A 14,062-nucleotide genomic window follows, 5' to 3' on the forward strand; every position below is an offset into this window, starting at 1 on the left:
TCGAAAATCGAGTGTCGTAAACCCGTTCTCATCAACTTTTATCCTGAAACCACCTGATATCCAATCACAATGGAACAAAACTACTTTCCTATCAGCATACTGCAACTCGATTATATCATTTAAAACACCGTAGTAAGTTACATCTCCTAAAATAGGGTTGTTATCGCTAGCACTCGAGAAGCTGCTTGTTACATCATCAATCATAACTCCGCTATTTTATGTTGTCCTATTCTTCTTTACATCTTTAATGTGAAATCAGAAACCATTTATGATATATCCCTTATATTTCTTTACAACCACAAATTGATCATTTGCCAATGCCGTTATATCACTTGTGATTCTATTATCCCCAGCCATATCCTCATCAACCCAATTTGAGGTAATTTGTTTATAAGTTTCACTCAGTTATATATATCATCACTACATTATCGTAATAAAACTAGCAAAATTACTTACATAATCATACAACCACTCCTCAAACTTCTGACTATGTAAACGTTCAATGTAATGCTTACACTTATTCCAATTTTCTTGACTTAGAATATTCAGATGCTCTCTGCAATCAAAGTAACAAAAAGAGAATAATATATGTACATTATCGTCAAAATTACACAATGTCATATAAAAATAATAATCTAATAACATAGTAAATTTAAATAACTTATGTTCGTAAGAAATCTATTTCACTACAATTGAACAACACATATGAGTGTGCAATAGCCAAAGTGTCATAGCCGAGTTTTACTACATTTGTTGCACCAATGGGTCGACCAGACATACAAAATATTGGTAAAATAGTCTCATCACCACCATCACCATGATTCCGACTAGTCTTATTATGTATAGTCTCGACATCACTGGCTAAATACAAAGAACAAAATGAAACACACTCTTCAGCTAGATATCCTTTGGCAATTGAACCCTCGGGTTTACTCCCATTTCGCAAATATGATTTTAATGTAGCTAAATACCTGATCAGTGGTCAAAAAAGTTTATATCAGATTCAAAATAGTCGTATATATTTAAACAAGTACAGTATAATTTACTACAACATAAATGGTCACCTCTCGATTGAATACATCCAACGGTAATGAACGGCTCCCCCTAATCTAGCCTCTGAAGCTAGATGAACCGATAGATGAATCATGACGTCAAAAAATGACGGTGGAAAAATCCTTTCTAAATCACAAAGTATTTTTCCAATATCGTTTTCCATCCGAATTAAATCAGTAGTCTTAAGAACTTTTGAGCATAATTGTCGGTAGTGCTGACATAACTTCATGATAACAGAACACACATCGCGAGGTAAAATATTTCGTATGGCCACGGGAAGCAACTGATGCATCAAAATATGATTATCGTGACTTTTTAGGCCCAAAATTTTTGGAGGTTTTACCTAAATGCACCTAGAAATATTAGCAGTATAACCATCTGGCACTTTCACCCCTTTTAGCACTTTGGAGGTTTTACCTAAATGCACCTAGAAATATTAGCAGTATAACCATCTGGCACTTTCACCCCTTTTAGCACCTTACAAAATTTTTCTTTCTCATTTTTATCCATTACAAAACATGTAGGAGACAAATACACTTTGCCATTTGGTAAAACTTCTGGATGAAATTCATGTCTAATACCCATTTCTTTCAAATCATGACGTGATTTTAAATGATCCTTGGCCTTTCCATCTATATTTATTAACGTTCCAATGACACTGTCATATACATTTTTTTAGTATGCATTACGTCTATATTATGACGTATTAAGTATTTTTCCAGTATGGTAACTAAAAAAAAATACTTCTCTTCTTCTAGTTATATGGTAAGGATGGTCAATCCTTCACAAGTTTTCCAAATTTTATATTAAAACCTTCCAACTCCGCAAGCACTTCTTCCCCTATTAAGCAACGCGGTGGCCCTTCATGTTCTTCTGTGCCACCAAAAGAATCTTTTAAGCAACGGAAAGCATGCAACAACTCCAACCAGCGACGATGTGCAATGAAGCTTTCTTTGTGGGAGTTTGATAACCTTACTGATTTGGTTTCCTTATGGTAAGAAGGACAAGCTAATATACCTTTAATGCTCCAACCCGATAAATTTGCATAAGCAGGAAAGTCACTTATCGTCCATATCAAACATGCACACATTGGGAAGTTACTCTTTGTGGATGCATCATAGGTATTAACTTCAGTATCCCACAACTCCTTCAACTCATCAATTAGAGGTTGCATATAGATGTCTATAATATTACATGGAGCAGATGGACCAGGTATAAGTAAAGTTATTAACAAAAAATGTTTTTTCATGCGCAACAATGGTGGTAGATTATACGGTATCACAACAACAGGCCAAGTACTATATGAAACACTCATGTTTCCAAAAGGGTTAAACCCATCACTCGCTAAACCAAGCCTCACATTACGAGGTTCTTTAGCAAATTCACAATTCTGATAAATGAATGTTTTCCAGGCTGGTGAATCTGCAGGATGTCTTAATAGACCATCTTTCGTACGACTCTCTTGATGCCATCTCGTGGACTCGGCCGTTTTAAGGGACATAAACAATCTTTGCAACCGTGGTATGAGTGGAAAATAATGCAACACTTTTGCTCCAACCTTCTTAGCTTTATAATCACCATAATTATCAGCTTGTGTGGTTGACTCTTCTTCAGAATCATTATTGTTAATTTGTTTATATCTTGAGGTATGACATACGTCACATATAATTTTGTCCTTGTTTTCTTTCCAGTACAACATACAATAATTTGGACATGCATCAATTTTCTCATAACAAAGACCCAACTCTCTTATCAACTTCCTGACTTCATACAATGACTTTGATCTGGAAGCATGAGGGAAGGCTTCCCTCATTGTGTCAAGAATCATGTTGAATCCTTTTTAATTACATTTTCCAACACACTTCGAATGGAAGAGTCTAATAATGAACAAAAGAACAGAGAACTTACAGCCGGGATATAGTTCTTTCTTTGCAGCTCCTAATACTTTATAAAACCTTTCAGCATTTATGTTTGGTACAGTATTCTGATTTTCAGTTTCTTGGATATCAACTTCATCTTCATCTTCATCTTCATCTTCAAACATATGGAAGATGCATTCGGCCAATCCTTCCATATCATCTTCAGCATCCCACATTAGTATCTCATCTGATTCGAGAAGCACAGTTGGAACTTTATAGCCTTCGAAAAACCGTCACATAGCAGATGTGATTTAGCCTCAACCCGATCAACCAGTTTAAGATTACCGCAATTTATGCACAGATAATATATATGACCACCTATTTCCTTTTTAGAGAAAATATGTTCAAAAAATTTGTCAAGTTCTTCTTCGAATTCAGGGGTAGATCTACATTTAGACATCCAAGTCGAGTCCATCATAGACCTGTATTTTACAAACACATTTAATTAATTGGAATATATATATATATATATATATATATATATATATATATATATATATATATATATATATATATATATATTAACGACCCATTCAAAGTACACTTGACGACCATCGTTATCTTGGTCCCACAGCTTGATCATAACTCTAAATGAATTTAATCAATAAATTTGCATTCTTTATTTAAAAATGATTTCCTATAAAGGAAACCTACCAAACTATGTAAGTTTAGAAAAACCATACATAAATACTTAATCAAAAGTTGACCAAAACAAAGTCAACAAACACCCACAATTTAATGTATCAAAATAGAATGCAAGTAAATGTTTACCAAAAGCTGCCATCATAAATATGCAGACTCTCTAAGCACAGTGGAAGCAATCAATCATGAACCTGAGAATAAAATATGCGAGTAAATGTCAACAAAAATGTTGAGTGAATTATAGGTTTAATTATTGCAAACAATATTTAATTTAAACCATAAAATTTATGTTTGAAAACATAAAGACCCATTTTGGAACACAAAATTATATGCTCGAAAACATATAAAAATATTATTCCATTAACCTGTGAGCCACCTGATAATCACTTAACCATTTTCATACCATTACCAAACAACAATATACACTGAACATGTGTATCTTCAAAAATAACGAAGTACTGATACAATCCGCTTATAAACTGCTAGCGCGACTAGCATGAAATGGGGCTGTCTGGCCTGATAGATCTATCTATAGGATTCACGTTTACCATTAGAAACCAGTGATTACAATTATCAGATTAGGGAATATTTTTGTTCGACTCACAATGAATATTTTAAACCAACTTCCACTTGTATCCAATATATAGATATAAAATGCATGTATTCTCATCCCAAAAGATTTAAAATAGAAAAATGGGATTATAACTCACCTTAACGTAAACGAAGTAATAACACAGAAACGTGAATTGCAGGAAGTAAAGTGATCAAGAATAATCACAACGCCGACCTATAAATAAAGCAGGTCGATATAAATAACTAACTTAGGTCAAGTCTTAGTATGATATCTATAGTACTTGTTGCAAATAAACATAGAACAACACTCAGTATGCTTCAGTTTGATCAGGACAGCGTTTAACACGGACTTTCTATTTTTAGAAATTTTCTATTTTTGTCAGGTTTCCATTTCTGAAAAAAAAAAATATTTTTGGAAAGTTTCTATTTTAAGAAAGTTTCTATTTTTAGAAAGTTTCTATTTTAGAAAAGTTTCTATTTTTAGAAAGTTTCTATTTTGGGAAAGTTTCTAACTTAGGAAATTTTCCTTAATTAGAAAGTCAGCAAAAGTCAAGTGAAAGTCAAAGTCAAGCAAAAGTTAACTCAAAAGTCAACCCTGATCAACCATAGTCAACATTAAATTTTAAAGTATAAGTTATAATAATAATATAAGTTATAATGTTATTTAAAGTCATATATGTATAATCATGTCATAACATAAGTTTAATTAAATTAAATTGAATTAGTAAAGTTAACATAAGTTTAAATGATATAATTAATATATCGTAAGTATTTAATTTATTAATTAAATATTAGTCATAACATAAGTATTATTAATTAAGAATAAATTTTTAATCATATCATAAGTATTATTAATTAATAATAAATTATTAATCATATCATAAGTATTTAATTTTAATTATTAAACCATAAGTATTTAATAATTAAATCATAATTAAATAATAACTAAGCCTTATAATATTTAAATAATTAATTAATCTTTATTATAAGTCTTAATATAATAATCTCATATCATAAGTTTAATAATAATCATAAGTATTTTTCATTAATAATAAAAGTATTATTAATCATAAGTTTAATTAAAAGTTTAATTAAATCATAAAGTAATTAATAAATGATATATATATATATATATATATATATATATATATATATATATATATATATATATATATATATATATATATATATATATATATATATATATATATATATCATAAGTCTTAAATTAAATTAATTACTTTCATATCATAAGTAATTTAATAATAATGAAAATCATTATTCATATCATAAGTTAATTTTATAACCATAAGTTTTATTAAAACGTTCATCGGGTCATAACTTGAGCCCCGTGTGTCGGTTTTTGACGAATTTTATATATATCCTCGTGTAACCCAACCACCTGACACCTTAGTGTACTCAAGAACACCCTAAGATCTATCCCCAAGTCGTGACCTACAGCCATGAATCAACTTGGAACTTCAATCCGATTAAAATATTGTTTTAGTCATATCGGGTGATCCGTGTCTCGGATTTCGATGACCCGAACATGAATGTTCATCCAATCATCAATCCTAACCCACCAGTACACCCTAGAGACTCCAAAAGTGGTCACAAAGTCGGACCAAAACTGAATACATTCGTTTATATATTTTAATTCCATGAAAACACCAAATTAATCATAACTTAAGTTCCGGGAATCGAAATAACATGAATCCGGAGTCTAAAATCAATGTCTTGATGAGAGAAACGTATATAAACACTTTAATTTATCAAAAACATCAGTTAATTGTACTGAAATGATCAATTAGTCCACTGTCCAAATTCAATCAAACCGAAAACATATACAATCGAGCATTTCTACGCATACAATCATCAATACAACAATACAAAAGTGCTATACTATCATAATAACATCAAATCAGTAAAAATGAAAGAGAAATAAAAAATTAGGGTTCATGAATATACCCCAATCAAAGAATCAAGAGTATGGATGCGTATATCTTGAAATGGATATTCCGGATGTGTGAAAAGCCCTAAATCTTAAATAATAAAATCAAAAGGAGATGATGATTGATGGTTGATGATGGAGAATGACCAAGAGAGCAAAGGGAGGAAGAAAAAGAAATAAAAATGTGTTTCTAGGTTAAAATGAAGTGAACTAGTGAACAAGTTAGCACATGCAAACACCAAGTTTGAATTTTTGACACAATACCCCCCTCCTTGGGGATTTTCAGACGACTTCACCAAAGGAGTGGGCCCCATTGGTCCACTTGGATGTAAAATGAGTTTACTTGAGGCCTGAAAGCCCGAACAAAGCCCGAAACGCGAAAACGCTACTACGCGATTGAATCTTCAGAGAGATAATGTATACGTAATAAATAAAATATATAAACACTATATATATATCATATGACATGAAAATATCATATTTAAAGTAATTAGGATTCTAAAGTCTCAAAAGTCTGACCGTTGGTTTGAAAACCGAAAAGATTCGCCGAATAGAAATCCACAACACGTAGAAACGTACAATTTAAAATATGAATACAAATATTCACATAGCACATAATAATTAATATATTATTACTAAAATAATAATATAGGTCATAAAAATGACGTGGCACGAATAATAATTAACGAACGTTAAATAATAAACGGTAAAAGATAACGGAAAAAGTAGGGTCGTGAAAGTACCTTCCCGTAACGGAAATTTCGTCCCGAAATTTAAGCAGGTGCAGGGGGTGACTCGTCATCTGGGAACAAATGCGGGTACTTCTGCCACATCTGATCTTCACGTTCCCAAGTGAACTCGGGTCTGCGTCTGGCATTCCATCTGACTCGGACGATAGGAATTCTACTTTGCTTGAGGGTATTAACCTCACGATCCATAATTTCGACAGGTTCCTCAATAAAATGTAGTTGTTTATCAACATGAAGTTCATCAAGAGGAATGGTCTCATCATCTTCGGCCAAACAATTCTTCAAATTCGATACATGAAAAACGTCATGAATAGAACTGAGTTCTTGTGTAATTTGAAATGATAAGCCACGGGTCTAATTATCTCGGTAATCTCAAATGGTCAAACAAATCGAGGATTCAACTTTCCCCTTTTACCAAAACGTACCACACCTTTCCAAGGTGATACCTTCAACATAACACGGTCACCGACCTGAAATTCTAAGTCTTTCCTTCTAACATCGGCATAACTCTTTTGCCGACTCCTAGTGGTTTTCAACATTTCCTTAATTAGTACGATATTTTCAGTAGTCTCATGAATAATTTCTGGTCTTGTGAGTTGAGCATCCCCAACCTCATTCCAACAGATAGGAGACCTACACTTTCTACCATACATAGCTTCAAACGGTGCGGCTTTAATACTTGCATGATAGCTGTTATTATAAGAAAATTCAGCCAATGGAAAATATCTATCCCAACCATTATCAAAATCAATCACGCATGCTCTTAACATGTCTTCTAACGTTTGAATGGTACTTTCACTCTGACCATCTGACTTCGGATGATAAGAGATGCTCATATCCAATTTTGTTCCCAACGCTTCCTGTAATGATTGCCAAAACCTCGATGTGAATCGACTGTCTCGGTATGAAATAATAGATATAGGAACACCATGTCTCGAAACAATTTCCTTCAAGTACAAACGAGTAAGTTTTTCCATCGAATATGTTTCCTTAATAGGCAAGAAATGAGCTGACTTTGTGAGTCGGTCAACAATCACCCAAATGGTATCATAACCACCCACTACTCTCGGTAACTTCATAATAAAATCCATTGTAATACCTTCTCACTTACACTCGGGAATCTCAGGTTGCACCAAAAGTCCGGACGGTTTCTGATGTTCAGCTTTAACCTTAGAACAGGTCAAACACTTAGCCACATATGTTGCCACATCATTTTTCAAATTAGGCCACCAGTATAGCTCCTTAAGATCATGATACATCTTTCCTGAACCAAGATGAATAGAGTACCTAGACTTATGAGCTAATCAACAAATTTTGGAACCCAAAGTCATCCCACAAAATACCGAGTACCATCGGCTCGTACCTCAAATTTCTTACCCATGCCTCTGACCTTCTCGTTCACAAAATTCTCCACCTTCAAGGCTTCTTGTTGTGCATCAAGAATCTGCCTAGCGAGGTTAGTTTGAATTGTCATATTCAAGGCTCTAAATCTACGAGGTTCAACCCTCTCTTTACGACTTAACGCATCGGCCACAACATTGGCCTTTCCCGGGTGATATAAAAGTTCAAAATCATAATCATTCAATGTCTCAACCCATCGTCGCTGCCTCATATTCAACTGTTTCTGATCAAGGATATATTGAAGACTTTTGTGATCAGTGTACACTGTACTTTTGACCCCATATAGATAATGTCTCCAAATCTTTAGAACAAACACAACAGCTCCCAACTCTAAATCGTGGGTTGTATAATTCCGTTCATGGATGTGATGACCCGTCCTTACCCACCTGGACGAAGTCTTCAACATTTGGTCCCATTGCGATGATCGACTCCAAGTAATATCCTTAAAATGAGCTAATGCACAGTGGAAGACTTAACTTGTACCTGAGAATAAACATGCTTAAAAGTGTCAACCAAAAGGTTGGTGAGTTCATAGGTTTATCATAACAATCATTTCAATATATTAATAGACCACAAGTTTCATAATCATAAACATAATACACTCGCAAGTGTATGTAAAGCATTCTAAGTGGTTGAGCACTTGGTAACCATACTTAACATTTAATCAACGTCGCATATTCCCTTTATTATGAAATCTCACTACACCGTACCAAGTGTAGTCACCAAAACGAAGTACTGTGCAACCGTTGAATACTGGTCGTCCAGTCCGGTTGGGGTTGTCAAGCCCGATAGATCTATCAACAGGATTCGTGTTTACAATACCCATATAAATAGTAGTTACCAAGCTACAGGGAAATATGCCAGTGGTACAACTCAACGTAGAATATATTTTTAAGTACTTGTGTCTATTTTGTAAACATTTATAAAAGCAGCGCATGTATTCTCAGCCCAAAAATATATATTGCAAAAGCAATTAAAAAGGGAGCAAATGAAACTCACTATACTGTATTTTGTAGTAAAAATACATATGACGACATTTAACATGTGTAGAGTTGACCTCAGATTCCCGAACCTATATCATTTATATGTATATTAATACATATAATCATAATCGAACAAGTTATACATTCTTATTAATTATTATCTATTATGATTTAATAGTGTTATATTAATGTTTCATCTTTATCTATTAATACTTTCATACATAATTATATTGATATCTATAATATATGTAAAAATGTTTATCTATTATGATAATAGTATTATTAATTAATAATAATAATAAATAATAATAGTAATAAAATGATAAAATTAAAGATACTTTTAATAAAAATGATAAAAATGATAACTCTAATAGATAATACTTTTAGTAAAAATGTTAATTTTTAACAATAATGAATATTTATAATCATAACTATAAAAATAATGATACTAATACTTATATGAATAATAATAATAATAATAATAATAATAATAATAATAATAATAATAATAATAATAATAATAATAATAATAATAATAAGTAAACTACCTCAAAGATGTAGCCTTTAAAAATGCCCAAGTCCGAGTACGAACCCGCGACCTCCCGATAACCCGATAATACTTTCAACCATTAGATTATTTCCATTTTTCTGATTAATGTCCCATGTTAATTATAATTAACTCGTAATATGTCTTTCTTACTTCTTTTTCCTAGCAAAACCCATTTAATCTTTTTTTTTTCATCATCAACCAAATAACATCATAATTCATAATATTATTATCGTCCATTGCTACGGTTATCATCATTATACAACAACATCATCACCATCACAATGATATTATTGTACATGATCATTATCATCATCTTCTACATCATAACCATCATCATCATCATTTAATTATCTTAACATCACATGACCCTCATCAAAATGTATCACGTATCATGTTGTAGTAGCAGTTTTTAGTTCGGGCAGGAAGGAAGGGAAAATGCTATAATCAAACGGCCCGATATTGTAAACAAACTCACAGCCCAACTACACGGCCCAATAGATACAAACAAAACTGGATCATGGTTTAATGGAAAAATACGGTCCAATAGTTGGAGTAGTATGATCCCGGCCCAAATCGATGGGTGTAGTTGATTGTGATCAGCGAATAACAACAAATACTAGTTTATCATTAATAATTCAGTGGGGTTTGGTTTGGAAGTCCTTTGAACGGCAATTAGAAGTGGCAACAGGAATAATTATGCAATCACCATTATGTCACCTTCCATTATGATAAAACAACATTATTATTTCATTCGATATCACCATCTACTTCTTTTATGAAACCATATTAAATTTTAAATAGAGTGTGGGTTCTTGTGTCAAGGAAAGAGAAGACAGGAAACAAGAAACATGAAAGAGATCCGAAGTGAAGCAACTAGATCCATGAATCAATTCAAAGTCGTAGGTTAATAATTGTGTGTTTAATGGTTTTGTGGTTTCACAGCTAATCAGAAACCGAAGACAGAATGGCAGTTGTAATGGGTTTAAGGTTCGAACAAGAACAGAAAGAAAGAAAGGAAACATGTGGCAGTAAAAAAATAAAACAATTTTTGAGAAGATGGTGTTTGGTTTTGTTTTGGCTTGCACAAAAAATATTAACAGCAACAGTGGTGAAAAAGAAAAAAAATGGGATGCAGGTGGTGTTTAACGAGCATATGAGTATTCAAAGTTATGTTGGTGTTATGTTGATTAAGGTGGTGGTTATCATGGTGGGTCGACATAGCGTGGTGGTGTATGATGGGTCATGTTGAGGGTGGGTTTACGAATGATCAAGAGTTAGTTGCGGTTTTGAATGATGTTTTAAATGAAGGTTGTGATATGGGTTTCGAAGTTTAAACAGAAAATGAAAACAACAAAAAAAAAATATATAATGGTGATGATGGTAAATTAAGGTAGTAGGTTCGGGGTGAAGGTGTTCGAATGACGATTATGGGTGTTCAAGCTTCGTGATGTGCGGCTGCAATATGAACTGAAAGATAATAGCAACTAATGACGGGTGTGGTTATGATGATGATTTGATCGTGGTGGTAGTTATTGGTTATGGTTCATGAAGAAAGAAAATAAAAAGTGAAGAAAGGTGGTAGCGGATTATGGTGATTGGAGTGGTGGTTTGTGGTGGTTTTAATGATCATGGTGGTTAAGTTATGCAGTCATATGCATATGTATGTATATATAGAATATAAAACTTTGACAATAAATTAGGGAATATGGTAATGGGTGTAGTTCAACTGCACAACTATCTTTATATCTACAAATAATTCATTTGAAGACAAGTTCATATACAGTAACATAATTAATATAATAAAATTAATAATTATACAATTGTGTTTAAACGTGCAGGGACATTGATGGAGTAAAATATCTATATCCTATTCTACCGACGGTTTTTCCACACGGAGTACTATCGTGTCCAATGCTAAACAGTTAATGTATAAAAGTGTTCCTAAAAATCCCAAATTTTTAGCTCAAGTATATTTAATTATTTCACTCATTACCTGTTTGAATCCTGATCAAAAAGGTTAACTAATTATTTGTTTTCTGTTCCAATTAATATGTACGGAGTACTAGAACTTAGCTCGAGGTATTTACATATATTTGTAGCAGACTTAGAATTTATAAAACTTAATTATAGACCAACGTTTAATTTTAACTTCTCATAAATTCGAGTTTAGACTTGTTTAATATCGATCATAAAAATTGACCTGTCATTTGAGCTCGACCCCAACCCAAAACTAAATATTTTTAAAATTAATTAAATAGATTCTAAATATATTTTTAATAAAGCTAAAATTTATATAACTCATTTTCGGATCACCATTTATTTTAAAATACATAAGTTTGAATTTAACTTGTATACTATCGTCCGAATGATATCTGGGTGTTACTATCGTTTTCTAAATAAATTCGAAATCTCAAAATATATATCTAATATACTTTATTTATATATATATAAATATATTTTAAATAATAACTATTGTTTATTATTTTACATCATTAATTATAACAATTACAATATATATATATATATATATATATATATATATATATATATATATATATATATATATATATATATATATATATATATATATATATATATATATATAATATTTCATATTATGATATATATTAAATATATGCATATAAATTTTCAAGTAATCATACCGTGAGTCATCTGGAATAGTCAAAGGTTAAATGAATTTATGTAAACAGTTCAAAATTTTTGAGACTTGACCTAATAGACTTTGCTTATCGTGTCAAAAATATTAAATCGTATCGAGAGTTTGATTCAAAATTAGTCGAAATTTTCCGGGTCGTGACAGTATCTACCCGTTAAAGAAATTTCGTCCCGAAATTTGAGTGAGGTCATCATGGCTAACAATAAAAATGTTTTCATGACAAATATTAGTTGACAAATAGAGTTTTATCATTATCGATTAATGATTCGATTATGTGAAGCGTACGAGTGAAGCTATCATAAAATAGTGTATTGAGAAAAATAAGATTCTTCTTGACTTTTGTCGTAATCACGGTTGATTTCCGAAATTCAAGGAATTTAAGAAAATATTCTAATCAGAAAGAAAGTGTAATAGCACGATTTATTAGCAACTGTTGGAATTACGGAAGGACGGGAATATCAAGGAAATATTTCCGTGATATGCTTAGAGATTAAGTAGAATGAAAGAGTTATGTAACATGACACATGATGAGGATAAGGTATGTGAATCATCATCACGTTACATTAGAAATTTAGCATGACTTACTGTAATATAAACACATTGGCCCGACGTCATTATATTATACTAACTCATGCTTCAATTCCCAACACTTCTCCAAAAATCATCCATAATTTAAACTCGCATTTTAAAGAAATTTAGAAACTAAAATAGTTTCCTTTATGACGTAACACGGATAGCACGAAGAGATAGATAATTTCGAATAAAGATATTTATTAAGGTATCTTCAGAAATATCTAAGATATTTATAACTAAAGATACGATAATATCTTAGAATTTAAAATATTTAAGATCAGAAGATGATGAAGAAATTCGTCCGCAAAGATTTTAACATGACTTCAGAGCATGATATTTTCTAAAGATTTCATCGGATCCAGATTTATCTGGATTCTTTGAATATAGGGTTTAGTCCTTGTATTTATCCTTGATCTCCTTCATGGTGTGCTCAATTCGATTTTCAGTACCAAAATTTCTATCAAGCATTCCTAACACTCCTTTCTGTATCATCAAACTTTTGGCCGTTTGGACCATCTACCATTTTCCTGTTTCCTCTACATTTAATGCTATGATATCTGAATCATCGGTTATCAATCCGAGGTGGTTTTAGGAGAATTGTGTTTTTAGATGATTAAACGCTGATGGTAATATCGTGGAATATAAAAGATTCTCTAGTAACAATAAAGAGTACGCATATATATATATATATATATATATATATATATATATATATATATATATATATATATATATATATATATATATATATATCAAGGTTATAATAAGGTTGTTTCGGATGAAAAGTCGGAGTTATCTTGCTGGAGCTGTGACAAAATTTGCTACTTTGAAAGGGATTACCAAATTATTTTGGGTAATAATAACACTAAAGGAATTAGCACAGCTACGTGTTAAACGTTTACTCAGTTTCCGAGGGTTTTTCAGGTGCATAACTATATGCATCAATCTTTTCTTCCGTAGATGAAGTGCGGCTGGTTCATCCTCTCGATCG

At 31.8% G+C, this 14,062-nt stretch overlaps 1 protein-coding gene across 1 annotated transcript; it reads right to left on the bottom strand.

The window, feature by feature from the left end:
- Positions 1 to 255: 255 nt before the first annotated feature.
- Positions 256 to 2,866, bottom strand: LOC139849218 (uncharacterized). The gene is made up of 5 exons (XM_071838880.1): positions 1,867 to 2,866; positions 1,481 to 1,685; positions 699 to 971; positions 457 to 556; positions 256 to 360 (listed from the first exon to the last, which is right to left on the bottom strand). Exons 1-5 carry the CDS (start codon positions 2,864 to 2,866, stop codon positions 256 to 258), a joined length of 1,683 nt encoding a protein of 560 aa, XP_071694981.1.
- Positions 2,867 to 14,062: the final 11,196 nt, after the last annotated feature.

The sequence above is a fragment of the Rutidosis leptorrhynchoides genome, chromosome 5 (genome assembly GCF_046630445.1).
Source record: "Rutidosis leptorrhynchoides isolate AG116_Rl617_1_P2 chromosome 5, CSIRO_AGI_Rlap_v1, whole genome shotgun sequence".
Classification (NCBI taxonomy): Eukaryota; Viridiplantae; Streptophyta; class Magnoliopsida; order Asterales; family Asteraceae; genus Rutidosis; species Rutidosis leptorrhynchoides.

Bases quoted from the DNA above. Each gene is read 5' to 3' on its own strand.
- LOC139849218 (XM_071838880.1), bottom strand. From the start codon at position 2,866: ATGAGGGAAGCCTTCCCTCATGCTTCCAGATCAAAGTCATTGTATGAA. The intron at 1,686-1,866 runs GTTTTAATATAA...TAATAAATATAG, and splicing joins AGTGCTTGCGGAGTTGGAAG to ATGGAAAGGCCAAGGATCAT. The intron at 361-456 runs GTAAGTAATTTT...TGGGTTGATGAG, and splicing joins AGGAGTGGTTGTATGATTAT to GATATGGCTGGGGATAATAG.